This window comes from Plutella xylostella, chromosome 26 (assembly GCF_932276165.1).
Source record: "Plutella xylostella chromosome 26, ilPluXylo3.1, whole genome shotgun sequence".
In the NCBI taxonomy this organism is placed as follows: Eukaryota; Metazoa; Arthropoda; class Insecta; order Lepidoptera; family Plutellidae; genus Plutella; species Plutella xylostella.
In genome coordinates this window covers 112,927-128,523 of record NC_064006.1, presented here as the reverse complement: position 1 = coordinate 128,523, position 15,597 = coordinate 112,927, and the positions used below count along the sequence as shown (strand labels likewise).

Genomic DNA, 15,597 nt, shown 5'->3' with positions numbered 1-15,597 from the left:
GAAACAAAGCACGGCTCATCGAAAATTGATTAAAATATTATGTACTGCCGCTGCAGTCGAGCCTGGGGACCCCATATTAGAAATACCTCTGTGACGGTAACTTTTGATTAAAATATCGGAGACTATGCAAACTGTTATAGCTATAATACATTCACGAGCAATGAAAAAGTTCCACTTAACTATGAAATTTCGATACCAAATTACCCCAATTTTTTATATTATATAATATTCTGATGCGCTGTTAAAAATACTCCGATATATGTATAAGAAGCCTTTTCCGTTTAGGAGTTATTTGGTGTTATTGTCACTGGAACTTTTTCAGTGCTCGTGACTGTATAATCATGTATTATCTAGACTCAATATAGTATGTATCATTGATCTGTGCCTCTGGAGGCCTCGCCCCGGCGGTGTCGCTTGCGGTGTCGGGTGGCCGCGCCGGACCGCAGCCGCCGGTCTAGAGAGCTACTAGACACGGACAGGGAATATTCTGTATGGAGGATTAGAGGGACTATTCCGTGCTATGGCTTACTAGTCCTTCGACTGTCGCCCGCGGTAGACGACAGCTGATTTCTATAATAAGTATAGCATTAATTTTCACCAAAATCTTCGGTTGGCCACCCGCTAGTCGCAAGCTGCGATGCACGGAGTTGCACTCTTACTAGGTACTATCAGTTGACTATGGACTATTTATTGGTCTGAAATAAAGCATTATTATTTACTTTAAATTACCCTAACCATCCTTAAGTCTTGTCGTATGTTTATGACGAGATTAACCGTCTCAACCTGCGATCACTATGACCGTATCTAGTAGCGGCGCAGTCTATGCTGGTCCTGCAGTGGCTGCCTCAGTGGCGGTGTGGGCTCTCGGACCGCACGCTCGAGCTCACAGGGCTCCGGGCCATGAGACTCCGGGGTCTCTTCCCGACTGGGACTAGGTCAAAGTGTGTGATTGTTGTTGCGGACTGTGGTGGTTATCTGATTGGTGGTCTTGATCGTGTTAAGGAACAGTGTTTGTCTTGGTGATGTAAATATGTTACACTATTATTATACTTTAACTTATTACTACATATAGTAGACGGTACGTAAGTACCTAGCTCCTGCGCTTTACGGTTTGTGTTGTGTTAAGACAATTCCAAACATTATTGAAGGAATCAGGCGTACTAACTTTTCCTTCCTAAACCAAGCATCTATAGCTTTAGTTGATACCATGTGTAACGTTCACATATTGGCGGGCTCATTACTAATTTCGCAAAACTATTGTTTTCTAAATACGGCGGAGTTATGTCGGTCGCTCCATGCGATTCGAATAATTAATGATGTTTCTAAATTAATAGTTATGATTTATTGATGACTTTGCTTTATCAAAATATTTAATCGATGATGTTTCCCTCCTTCCAAGACTGGGGCTGAACCGACGACCTTGGCCGGTGGTGGTTAGATGAGGATGGCTAAGGAATAGTGTACCTATTGGGCAAATTGAGGTCCTTACGAGTGACGCTATGTTAAACAGCGAATGATGAAGATGACTGTTTAACTAAGTTAATTGAAATCAAAATATACCCACGCCTCCGATAGTTTTCGTTCCTTTACTAGTAGAGCAAAGTTGACTTGCAAACAGTTTAGCTTGCAATAGTAGTTGATGAAGCAACAGACTGAATGCGGAAGTAATTAGCCGGGAGGGTTCAGTGGAGGGTTCGGCGGACGTCCGCGAGGGGCCGCTTCAGGACAACACTCGCTGTGAACCTGCGCTTACAGGCCACGGCCGTAAATGATGACAGTATTCTAAATATTGCCTGGTAGAAAGCGCTTTTAGTGATAAGACCGCATATTGTACCTTTGTATATTGGAATAAGATCTGTATACTTAATTGTGTCCTGTTCTGTGTATAAAGATTTTCTATCTATCTATTCTTTGTCAATTATCACATCACATTGAACTACGTCCACCTTAAATCGGCAATGCCGACGACGTCGTTGCACCTTACTTTTGCTTACCCAATTGCCCAACATGGGGAATGGCACGACCACCGCACGCTCCGAATTCCCACTTCTCATCATCATCGTCATCCCAGCCTTATTAGGACGCTCACTGCTGAACTTAGGCCTACCCTAATGTTTTCCACCTTGTCCGATCGGAGGCGGCCCGCATCCAGCATTTAGGGTATAAAGAGGTGGTTATGGGGTTGAAGGTAAATGACGAATGCAGGATTCTTGAGGCCAAACTATTTACTGATTTTACCAATTACATTTTACAAGTATGTTGTCTAAGTGACGGGCGCGAGACGACTAGCGTCTGCGCATTGTTCGCTACTGGAAGTTAATAGAAAGCTGACATTGCAAAACGTGACTATAACATGTGTCGCTACATCACTTCCCCCGTTTTTCAAAATTTTTGTCAAAAATTTTCAAGTACAATACGTAATACCTATGTTACAAAAGCCTCTCTTACGGAGCTTTAAACTTGAAACATACAATATCAAACAAAACAGAAATCACAAAATTACATTTCAATACTGATACAAAATTAACAAATCAAACTTATAAATCTCACACAATAAACCACTTGGTAAAACTACGTAGCACTCTGTTCACTCGCGACGCGCTTATCACATTCCGCTGACCGTGCAAGATGAACGCTGCTACCTCGGTTCTGCGAATTCGACCTCGTGTGTGATTGAACCATGTGAATTTCCGATCTAAAAATAGCTTCTCTCGTAGCACCTCTCATCCATCCTGGCGGGAACTTCCATGAGGACCCTCGAGTGAGCCTCCACGTGGGTGACCAGTCCACTATGCTCCAGCTCGGCAGCCTCGCAGCGAGGAAAACAGCCCAAACTCGCTAACTTCAGAAGCGCCGATTACCGCCCGTTGACCTGCCGTCGTGAACGCGCAATCGTACCTTCTATGTGTTCCGCTCGTCCAGGTCCTGACTTGAGATGCTTCGATACGCTAATTACTTCTGCGTTGCGTAACCAAAATTTGTGAAGGGGTGATGCACTTCCAGTAGATGATTTTCTGATGTTGTCGCCTGTTACCCCATGGCCCTGCTGGGGGAGCCGTCTCGTCCACGCCGTTTCATGCTGCGCCGTGTCATCGCCGTGCTGACTCCATCGTTTCTTCCGAAGGTTGCGTGTTCAATCACGTCGGGGTCACCAGTTTAGGGTATAAAGAGGTGGTTATGGGGTTGAAGGTAAATGACGAATGCAGGATTCTTGAGGCCAAACTATTTACTGATTTTACCAATTACATTTTACAAGTATGTTGTCTAAGTGACGGGCGCGAGACGACTAGCGTCTGCGCATTGTTCGCTACTGGAAGTTAATAGAAAGCTGACATTGCAAAACGTGACTATAACATGTGTCGCTACAAGCACTTTCCCGCTGTCTTGCCTTCATCGTTCCCACTTCTACCTCCTAACACTCTTTCTCCTCCGCAGCTACAACTATCATATACAGGTACATGTACATATTAGGTATAGGTTTCTTGGGATTGTTTAAAACTTGCTTTTACAAAAAGTTTCAATCTTTGCGCTACTTCTTCTCCTTCTACTTCTGATTCCCCACTAACGTCCTCATTCTCCGCAGCGATCTACAACTACACGGGCAGCTCGGCCTCCGGCGTGCCGCACCTGGGGCTGTCCGTGGGCGAGCTGGTGCGGGTGCGGCGGCGCGCGCGCGGCTGGCTGTGGGGCGAGCGCCTGCGCGGCGCCGGCCGGGGCGCCTTCCCCGCCAGCCACGTGCGGCGGGCGCAAGTGTGCCGGGAGGAGTAAGTACAGATACTTCTATAGTAGTAGCCTACACCCATAGTCGTTTACCTAGCACGAAACCAGCCTTCTCTAAAGTTGTAACATGGGGGACACTCTATATATACTTAACAAAAAACGAAGTTTTGGAACGCTGCTGCGTGAGTCCCGACTCTGTCTAGTTGTATTAAACTTGGCCATTGCACGACAGGTCTCGTTCGTTTGTTTTTCGTCAGTATAGATAGAGTAACCCTCCAGCTGATCTTTATACGTCTGACGCACCCGGGGCCGTCAGCATTGGCACTATTCTGACTAGCTAATATCCTTTCACCACGGTGACAAACCCTTGAACACCGACACGCTTGGAATACGTCTACAAATACACAGTTACTGTTAACAGTGGACATGCGTTGCAGTGTAGGTACCTATAGGTAACTAAATTATAAATAAAATAAACCGAGGTAGAATCACTTGATGGAACATTAGAGAAGTAGGTGAGTATTTTGCTCGATCGAACAATGAAGCCGAATGTGTCATATCTTGACAACTCCAACTGCCTTGTTATGACTGGATTGATTCATTGCCGTCTTTTTATTATGTTATAACACTTCCAACTTTACAATACAACCGTATTTGCATAATAAAAGAAGTGGTAGATACTCAAAACTTTCGCCGTTATCTCAGATATTATTGTATACTATCTACACATATATTCTACACACGATAACTACTACTAAGTAAATATTTGTTTTTAATCTCAGCCACTTTGATATCACTTGCCGCCTGCTATCTTACTTCCGGAGAATTTGACATTTTGTAATTAAAAAGCCTTTTCTCTTCCAGAGATTAACGCTTATGAATGCCCTTTTGTTTCCGTAAGATAGGCAAGATTAGCTGCGTGTTGTGTAGTAACTATAAGAGTATATTATGTACACAATACATATTACAAAGGCTACAAAAGTAGGGTGAAAAGATTAGCTAAACTATGCATTTTTAACCGACTTCAAAAAAAGGAGGAGGTTCTCAATTCGTCGGGATCTTTTTATCCTGTATAAATCAAACAATGACTTAATTTGGCGTGTAGAAAAACTTTTGTGTGTTATTTCGTTCACTAAGTACACTAATTGAGTATACACTAATTATGTTACAGCCACTGTAGTAGCTTGTAAAACAAATGCCACATTAGCTGCCGTAGTAATGTAGAAATGAATGAGTGTTGATAAAAGTGTGAGTTCACCGACCCCGATGCGGTCCCAGTGACTCACGGGAGCAGTTCATTTATTTATTTTATCGCCATGTGGGTGATGTGGGTCACCCGCTAATGTTTGTGCGAAAGTATGCAGGATTAACACAGAGTATCCCGTTGATGAAATTTAAAGCTTCCATGGCATTTATATTTAACCAGATTATGCGCGATCTCCACTTCATATTAGACAGTTTCCCCGTGGAAATTTCGGAATAATAAGAATTCCTAAATACCAAATAGATCCTGCCGACTTTTGATCGTTGAAATGTTTAATTTCGTCAAAATAGATCCTGCCGTCTTACTGTGAGAGATTTAGGGCTGATTTTTAAATGGTCAGATAAGTGTATTTGAAGAATAAAATTGTTGCTGTCATTGTCTAATACAAACATTCAGATGCGGCAGCAACAATTTTATTCCTCAGATAACACTTATCTGACTATTGAAAAATCAGCAGCAGCCTTACAAACATATACTCACAAAGTTTCGCATTTATTATTTGTAATATATAACACAATTTTAACAGTTGAGGTGCATTTGACGAACTCTTTGAACACGTATGTATATATCAAGTCTACTATCCTCTATGGAGCTCCTTTACTGTACACACACTGACTTCAAACTCACAACCCCCCTTTCTTATCACAGCGGCGCGGATGACGACGACCCGGCGTTGGTGTCGGCGGGCGGCGGCGGCGTCATCCACGAGCTCGCCGTCACTCTAAGAGAGTGGCTCCCTCTGTGGAAGCAGCTCTACAAGGTAGCCGACCTTTGTTGGAACTTTCACTTAATAATAAATATGTTGGGGTATCTCTCAGACGGCTATCCGACCTCAGGCCAAGTAGGCAGCTGATATCATCATCATCATCATCACGACCCATCACGTCCGGCATCTCCACTGCTGGAGCACGAGTCTCTTTTAAATGAATGAAGGGTTTTAGTCCACCAAGCTGGCCTAGTGCGGGTTGGTGGACCACAACACAAGCAAGCTTGTGCTGAGAGAATTGCCGAGTAAGTGGGCAACCCCATTGTCAGATGTTTTCAAGCTGCCCGAAGCACTCTGACTAAGATTAACGACTGCTGAAGCGATATATCGACACAAAACGACATTTGATTGAAAGGTTCTTATGCCTATTTAATAAAGTAAATTTTTCCTTGAAAACAAATCATAGATAAAATGTCCATAGGGTTTATACTATATTTCACGAAGTACATTGTACAAATAATCCTTTCCCATGTAATTCCAGAGCAACGACCACCGCTTCAAGTTCATGGAAGTGTCGATGCGAGCTCTCCTAGAGCTGCGAGCCTCCTGCGCGCGGGACGCCCTCCCGGCCGACCAGCTGCGCCGCCGCACCGCGCTCGCCGCCGCCACCGTCGACAAGGGACACAGGTAGGTGTCGACCACTGCGCCGCCGCCACCGTCGACAAGGGACACAGGTAGGTGTCGACCACTGCGCCGCCGCCACCGTCGACAAGGGACACAGGTAGGTGTCGACCACTGCGCCGCCGCCACCGTCGACAAGGGACACAGGTAGGTGTCGACCACTGCGCCGCCGCCACCGTCGACAAGGGACACAGGTAGGTGTCGACCACTGCGCCGCCGCCACCGTCGACAAGGGACACAGGTAGGTGTCGACCACTGCGCCGCCGCCACCGTCGACAAGGGACACAGGTAGGTGTCGACCACTGCGCCGCCGCCACCGTCGACAAGGGACACAGGTAGGTGTCGACAGGGTGTGTGAAAGGGGATGACTCAGGGGGTGGGTCCCTTTGTGAAACACCCAGTATACGTCTGTGCCCTGTGCCTACCGAGCCGAATTTAGAGCTGAGTTACTCTCTTACGGCTTACTGTACCACTTCTACGTCATTTATGTGGAGTTTCCCCACAGAACCCTGGGTCATAGTAGCGTAGCACTTGGTAATTAAAAACAGCATTTATACTAACTTTAGTTGATTAGACGACCGAATGGCGTAGTGGTTAGTGACCCTGACTACTGAGCTGAAGGTCCTGGGTTCGATTCCCGGCTGGGGCAGATATTTGTTTAAAGACAGATATTTGTACTCGGGTCTTGGGTGTTGATATTTATATTTAGTATCTATCTTCCTATGTATTTGTGTAGATATATCAGCTGTCCGACACTCATAACACAGGTTCTACCTAGCTTGGGGTCGGACGGCCGTGTGTGAGATGTCCCCACATATTTATTTACTAACTTTTGTTTAATGATCCCCACAGAACCCTGGGTCTGCCGGTAGCGGTGCGCGACAGTGCGTGTGCTAGAGCCGACCCGCGGCTTCTCTCCGCCTCGCAGCTGCTCGCGCTGCACGAGTCCCCCGGCGCTGTGGACAGCGGCATGGTGAGTTGCATGTCGTCTCTATCTACAGAACCCTGGCTCTGCCAGAGTAACCGTGGGTCTCTCACTGTTGAGAGCAGCATGGTGAGTTGCATGTCGTCTCTATCTACAGAACCCTGGCTCTGCCAGAGTAACCGTGGGTCTCTCACTGTTAAGAGCAGCATGGTGAGTTGCATGTCGTCTCTATCTACTGAACCCTGGCTCTGCCAGAGTAACCGTGGGTCTCTCACTGTTGAGAGCAGCATGGTGAGTTGCATGTCGTCTCTATCTACAGAACCCTGGCTCTGCCAGAGTAACCGTGGGTCTCTCACTGTTGAGAGCAGCATGGTGAGTTGCATGTCGTCTCTATCTACAGAACCCTGGCTCTGCCAGAGTAACCGTGGGTCTCTCACTGTTGAGAGCAGCATGGTGAGTTGAATGTCGTCTCTATCTACAGAACCCTGGCTCTGCCAGAGTAACCGTGGGTCTCTCACTGTTGAGAGCAGCATGGTGAGTTGCATGTCGTCTCTATCTACAGAACCCTGGCTCTGCCAGAGTAACCGTGGGTCTCTCACTGTTGAGAGCAGCATGGTGAGTTGCATGTCGTCTCTATCTACAGAACCCTGGCTCTGCCAGAGTAACCGTGGGTCTCTCACTGTTGAGAGCAGCATGGTGAGTTGAATGTCGTCTCTGTCTACAGAACCCTGGCTCTGCCAGAGTAACCCTGGGTCTCTCACTGTTGAGTTGCATGTCGTCTCTATCTACAGAACCCTGGGTCTGGCTAGAGCCGACCCGCGGCCATCCACTGTGGAGAGTACTATGGTCAGTTGAATTAAAGTTATCTTTTCCAATGTAGAGCAAATCTGTGCCACCTCCGGCCGTCCCGACAAATCTTGAAAAGGTCATCTACGCTTTGATTTAAGATCTCTGCTCATTAAAAGTTGTGTTTCACAAACCACGAGCATAGTGGGAGACGTCCCGTAGTCCTCTTGAACGACGATTTTTGGCATGTAATGGGTATTAACTGGATGGGGAAGGCCTAGAATAGTGTGCTGTGACGCTTTTTAACCTACTATGTATATCAGTGGATGATAACAGGTTGATAATTAGATATCCTAAATGAAAAATGTACCCATCATAAGCTCTCCAAAGGCTAAACAGCCTTTCGGCCCCAGAATCACCCCTTTCAGCTTACTGTACCATTGATTTGCAGTTCAGCTTTCTGTACCACAGCACTCTGTATTTACCTAATGAAATTCCTAACCTATTAAGCTATTAAATATAACTCATACTTTATCTACAGTACTCATCATTAATAATCAGATAATTTCAGCATCTAAACAATTTAATATTATATAACTAACGGGTAACGGGCGCTGCGGGCTAAAATACAGGTTATACCTAGTTTAGCAGCAGATGCTACATTACTTGTCACAAATAGTCTCATTAGTTAAGTTTAGTTGAAATAAGGATGTACTGTGTGACAAATCTATCAATTTTTCTGTAAAAATAAATATTTCATTCATTTCATGCTCCCCAGGAGCCGGCCGCCGCGGCCATGGCGCGCGCTCGCGGCTGCTCCGTCCTGGTGCGGGTGCACAACTTCGTGTGCCGCGCCGCGCCCCGCGTGGAACTGCTGCTGAGTCTACATACCGCCTCGAGGGCACTGACTGAACCAGCTGTTGTGAACTGGCCGCCGGCTGCCCGCGCTGCCGACTTGTTAGTGTATACGGTGAGTAGTGTGAACTGTTAGTGTATACGGTGAGTGACTACAACCTTATGGGTGTTTAGGGTATAAAGAGGTGGCTATGGGGTTGAAGGTAAATGACGAATGCAGGATTCTTGAGGCCAAACTATTTACTGACTTTCTATACATGATAACCAAGTTACATTTCTTAAGTGTGTTATCTATGTGGCGGGCGCGAGACGACTAGCGTCTCCGCATTGATCGCTACTGGAAGTTACCAAATGCTTACATATCAAAACGTGACTAAAACATGTGTTGCCACAGGTGTACACGATTAGTAGCTGTGGACATAGGTCCACTCACAGCTTTAGTTAGTTACTAAAGCTGTGAGTCTAACGGTCAATTACTATAAAACTGAGTCCACACGGTCAGTTACTATTATCGCTCGTCGCGAGCCTAAACGAGCGACATGAAATGAAGAACCCCTGAACCTGTGACGAAAAGGTTTCGAAATTCATTGTTTATAATAGGCATAGATAGGTTTCAAGAATTGCGTCGTGCATGATTAATTGATAATGAATTTTTTATTATTTATATATTTCAGGATCTACCCAGTGATATAAAGAAGGAGAAGATATTCCTTGTGTGCCATGTAATACGAGTGGGCCCCATGGAGTCACAGAATGTCGAGAATCGGTGAGTTACGTATTAAGCCTTTAACAAGTTAAGCTTATGCATTGATAAAGTTTAACATTATGATCATTATGCACAAAGGTTTCACTCGAGAGAGCCAGGTGCAGGTACTTACACCCCCACAGAGAATAGAATAGAATAGATCCATGTTTTTATATAAACTATAATTATTATTTGCCCGAGGTCTATCTACACTCGTAACAAAAACCAGAACCAATGTTGGGGTCACATCACAGCGCATTACAAATCATGTTTTTGATTTGTCATGTATTGTGGTTGCCATGCCAACGTTGGTCAATAAATGGTCGTCCCCTAACAAGCTGCCTTTATATTTGTAATTATTGTAAATACCTAACAGTGGCGACGAGGATGGGATTTATCCGCAATCATCTGTTGCGCAATGGGGTACGCAACAGATGAATGCGTTTCAAATGGTGAAGAAGATACTGAGTCGTACGCCGGTGCTGGCGCACTACGACGCGGCGCGGCCGCTGCTGCTGACCTGCGACGCCAGCTCGTACGGGCTGGGCGCCGTGCTGGCGCAGCGTGGCGCCAGCGGGGAGGAGCGCGTCATCGCGTACGCCTCACGCTCGCTGACGTCATCAGAGTGCAACTATAGTCAGATACATAAGGAAGCCCTAGCCATCATTTTTGCAGTCAAGAAGTTTCACCAATATTTGTATGGGCGAGAATTCACACTGCGCACGGATCACAAGCCGTTAGTTAGCATGTTTGGAGCAAGTACAGGCGTACCCAGTATGACTGCCAGTAGGTTGCAGCGGTGGGCGTTGATTCTATCCGCCTATACCTTCTCAATCGAGTATGTTAGAAGCGATAAAAACATGGCCGATGCAATATCGCGATTAATTATGGCTCACCACGATAATGCTCGGAACTCTGCGCATGAGCGCGACGAGCCGGAGTTCACTTACCTACACTTTGCGTCCGAAGCTTTACTGTTGGACAATAACGTACTAAGAAGGGAAACAAAAAGGGATCAAATACTATCTCAAGTTTTGAACTACATTCGAGTTGGTTGGCCGAATGAGGTGGAAATTCGGGAGTTAAAACCATTTTTTAATAGGCGAAATGAACTGTATTCGGAGCTAGATTGTGTCATGTGGGGTCATCGCATAGTAGTCCCCCATTCTTGTCGTGATAGAGTTTTGATGGAACTTCATGAATCCCACATGGGGATTGTAAAAACTAAGAGTGTAGCTCGCAGCTACGTGTGGTGGCCCGGCCTTGACGAAGCGATAGAGCAGTTGTGCAGAGCGTGCGTCGTGTGCGCGCAGACCGCCAGCGCGCCGCCGCACCATGCGCCGCAGCCGTGGCCCTCCACAAGTAAACCTTGGACAAGACTCCATATCGATTTCTTGGGCCCTATCAATGGCCTAACATACCTGATTCTGGTAGACTCTACATCTAAGTGGATAGAAGCTACCAACATGACCAATACATGAGCAGCTTCGGTCATTAAGTGGCTACGCGAAATTTGGGCTCGATTCGGAATCCCTAAGCAATTGGTGTCAGACAACGGGCCACCTTTCACCAGTGTAGAGTTGAAAACTTTCCTGGAAAATAATCATGTAGAGCACATCTTCTCAGCACCATACCATCCTGCGTCAAATGGTGCAGCCGAAAGTGCAGTAAAAATTTGCAAAAATGTCTTAAGAAAAGCCATTTTACAAAAAGTTGACATTGAAGTGGCACTTTGTAGATTTCTACTGACTTACAGAAACACGGCCCATAATACCACAGGCGATAGTCCATCTAAAATTCTACAAGGCCGAGATTTGAGAACTACTTTAGATAGGTTGAAACCGGAAAGAGAAGTCGGAGTGAGGCAAAGACAGCAGGAACGAGCAGCTGGAGGGGTGATTAGGTCGTTCAGTGTAGGAGAGGAAGTCTGGGCAAGGAATTATGGGAAAGGAAATAAGTGGCTGGGAGGCCTAGTTGAGCAAAGAACAGGTAGAACAGATTATGTGATAAAATTGTTGTTGAATGGAAACTATATACACCGACATATTGATCAATTGAGACGCCGTCATTCAACAATACATACCACAAACAGTGCACCGATACCTGTTAACCACCCGACACTTGTAAACCAACCGTCAGCCGTAGTAAGCCCGCTTTGCTACCCCACAATACCAGTAGAGGAGGCCGGGCCGGCCGGAGCGGCCGCGGTCGTGGCGGGGGCGCCGCAGGGTGGCGCGGGGGACGCGGGGGCGACGTCCGCGCCGGTGGAACAGCCTGCTGGTAGTGACGAAAATCTTTCCCCTGAATCGCCTAACAGGTACCCTATACGGAACAGGCATCCCCCAAACCGGTTAGGGTATTCTTAGTACTTGTGTAAATATTACTTGATTTCATTTTAAGTTAAATGTATAATTCTATGTTTCGTGGTCTTTCGATAAGCTGTTTTATTTTAAATAATTAATTAAGTACTTAAGTTTCTTTTTATATTCATATCTAATTAAGCGTGGAGGAATTGTCATGTATTGTGGTTGCCATGCCAACGTTGGTCAATAAATGGTCGTCCCCTAACAAGCTGCCTTTATATTTGTAATTATTGTAAATACCTAACATGATCAAATTAGTAACACTATTTGAAATTACATACATGTACTTAATATGCTCACGATTTTAATTCGTCTGGCGTGAAAAGCAGGCGCTTACCCGATTGAGCTACCACTGCTCTTATTTGGAATTAAGTTTAGTATAGTTCCGTGTAAATAATAGATGACAGTTTTGTGCAACCAATAACTAACCTACCCCCTTCAGTCGCAGCTCGGTGTCGTCCCCGCCGCCCCCGCGCGCCACGGACGTGCGTCGCGGCTGCGGCGCCGCGCTGTGTGACGTCAGCAAGCCGCTCGCAGACCCCGCGCTCAGCGGCGCGCACATACTGCTGCCGTTCACACCGTGAGTATATATCACATACTGCTGCCGTTCACACCGTGAGTATATATCACATACTGCTGCCGTTCACACCGTGAGTATATATCACATACTGCTGCCGTTCACACCGTGAGTATATATCACATACTGCTGCCGTTCACACCGTGAGTATATATCACATACTGCTGCCGTTCACACCGTGAGTATATATCACATACTGCTGCCGTTCACACCGTGAGTATATGCCACATACTGCTGCCGTTCACACCGTGAGTATACATCACATACTGCTGCCGTTCACACCGTGAGTATATATCACATACTGCTGCCGTTCACACCGTGAGTATATATCACATACTGCTGCCGTTCACACCGTGAGTATATATCACATACTGCTGCCGTTCACACCGTGAGTATATGCCACATACTGCTGCCGTTCACACCGTGAGTATACATCACATACTGCTGCCGTTCACACCGTGAGTATATATCACATACTGCTGCCGTTCACACCGTGAGTATATATCACATACTGCTGCCGTTCACACAGTGAGTCATACGTTTTGCATAGTGTGATAAACAATACAAACAGGTTTATTATAAAACAGTTAAATAATGTTTACATTTTGTTCACTGTCAAACCAAGATTAACGTTTTAAGTTCAAGCTAATGACTTTCACTGCATTGTACCCACACAATATCAGTCTCCATGCACAACTGTGTCTAGGTAATTTATTTATAACTTCTTGGTCGTTTCGTGGTACGAATTTCGTTACGGGGTTAGTTACAATGTCAGTTAGATTATTGATCATCACTGTGTGAGCCATAAAGGTCAATGACCGTTTTTATCGGTGCCCTACGAATATAATATAATGTCAAACCCCTTATTTTAATTTTCTTTATTTGGAAACAATCAGCTTTATAATATTTCACTTATAAACTAACATTAAGTTCATACACAAGCCAATAAAGTTTCACAAAGAATTTAAACATTAAAACAAAACATCACTAACTTATAGTAGGTACGGTGGCCTGCGCCTAAAAGTACACAGGCGGAGTTTTTAAAATAGCGATCTCAAGCTCACGTGCTGCTCAAGCACATCCACATAAACACCACTGCTACACACATCACACACAACACGTCCCCGGATTTATAATAGATGTAGCTGGCCCCTTCATCATCAGGGATCGCTATTTTAAAAACTCCGCCTGTATACTTTTAGGCGCAGGCCACCGTACATATGCTTAAAATATTAAACTGTTACCTATATACTTACCTACAATACCTAAACTGTCTAAATTTAATTAGATTAGATTTAATTTTAATTTTAAGTATAGTTGTCTCATGTTTTTTCTCTTTTACATTTGGTAAGCTACATAGTTAAGTACCTAAATGCTGTTTAATTGCTTATTTGCACTAACTGTAAGCTAAGGAAGAGCGGTGCTCCCTGTCACAGGCTCTGCTTAAAAAGAGGCACCAATCACGTTTAATGTATACATGTTCGTATTTATCGCAAATAAACATTTTTGAATTTGAATTGAATTTTGAATTTTTTGACATATAACAACATCATTTTACTTATAATCTAAAATGAAATATAGTAAGTTCAACTTTGCACATTTTATACTTAATCATTTTATACATAATAAATTTTATAAAAAATGTTTTTAAGGTAGGTTCTCATAATTTTTTTCTTATAACACAATGATCTGATCTAATGCCACAACATTTCCAGACTGGAGAAGGAAAACCTCGACTCTCTCGTGAAGAAGCTGATCTCCAACAGAGAACCAAAGGACGCCAAGCAGACGCAGGGACTGTGGGTGTCTCTACAACTGTTGGACGGAGATCTACTGCAGGTAGACTATTCTTTTCTGACGGGGAGTGATGCTTCAAGAACCTTTGGGGAAATGTACCTCCTAATTTCAGCAAATCTAGCCTGGCGTTCTGTAAGTCTAAGCTTAGATAATCTCGTTTCGGGATAAAGCATATTGAATAAATAAATAAAAAGAAATAAATTTCTTACCATATTGTGTGAGCCACTCACATATTATTAGACTTTATGTGCTGATAGCGCGTACATGCGCGCCCTCAATTTGTTATTCTTGATTTCTTGACACCAATTGTAAGTATTTTATACATTTAAGTTTTTTAGTACATTATAGACCATTGAACCTATCAGTTCGTTCTTATTTGACAACTTTTTGCACTCACATCTCATCATTTTCAGATCCGCGAACAGAACCCGCACCTGATCGTGGGCACAACGGCCGTGGCCCGCTCGCTGTCGCTCCCCGAGGTGATCCTGCCCGGGGACGCCCGCAACGACCTGTACGTGACGCTGGGCGGCGGCGCCTACAGCTGCCAGGGCGCCGCCCACCGGAACATACAGCTGCAGGCCGCGCTCGTCACCGTCACCGGGCAGATACACCCGGTAACGTACCCCTTGTCGAGACAACGACCTGTACGTGACGCTGTGCGGCGGCGCCTACAGCTTACCGTTAAATTGACAGAGGATTAACGGAACTTTTAGATAGTGCTTAATATTATTTATCGAATGAACATCGTTCGCTTTAAGCTGCGTACAGACCGGGACAACGAACGCCAATTGTTATCCTAACGATGGATATTTATCATACATAATACAGGGCAGATTGCAGCAACGAAGGTCAACGAAACCCGTTCGTTGGCGTTCGTTGGCCCGGTCTGTATGCGGCTATACAAAATTTACTTGTATATCGAAGATTTGACCTATAGACCTGAAAGAAGATAAGAAAGCAAATTGGGAAAAATGTGAATTGGTTTCTCTCTTATTCATTCACTCTTAATTAATTCATTCCATATATGCTCCATTTCGCCCATTTATACAAAAAAAACCTATGTCTAACTGTGTTTTCACGCTGTGGCATGTAGTTTATTGTAGTCACTGGTTGTTGTATTTATAAGACTAAAGGTGAAGATAATAAGTGATCTGTATAGTAACTGTCAACATTGG

General features: G+C 44.9%; 1 protein-coding gene across 4 annotated transcripts in view; it reads left to right on the top strand.

Annotated features, from left to right (window-relative positions):
* The window catches only part of LOC105392697 (dedicator of cytokinesis protein 1-like), an 80,580-nt gene that overhangs the window by 1,952 nt on the left and 63,031 nt on the right, over positions 1–15,597 (top strand). For all 4 annotated transcript variants that reach the window (XM_048630699.1, XM_048630698.1, XM_048630697.1 and 1 more), the window contains exons 2-10: positions 3,584–3,764; positions 5,633–5,744; positions 6,232–6,377; positions 7,224–7,344; positions 8,861–9,052; positions 9,612–9,703; positions 12,488–12,625; positions 14,338–14,461; positions 14,833–15,036. In XM_048630699.1, the coding sequence (XP_048486656.1) occupies positions 3,584–3,764; positions 5,633–5,744; positions 6,232–6,377; positions 7,224–7,344; positions 8,861–9,052; positions 9,612–9,703; positions 12,488–12,625; positions 14,338–14,461; positions 14,833–15,036 (1,310 nt within the window). The remainder of the gene's footprint in view (positions 1–3,583; positions 3,765–5,632; positions 5,745–6,231; positions 6,378–7,223; positions 7,345–8,860; positions 9,053–9,611; positions 9,704–12,487; positions 12,626–14,337; positions 14,462–14,832; positions 15,037–15,597) is intronic.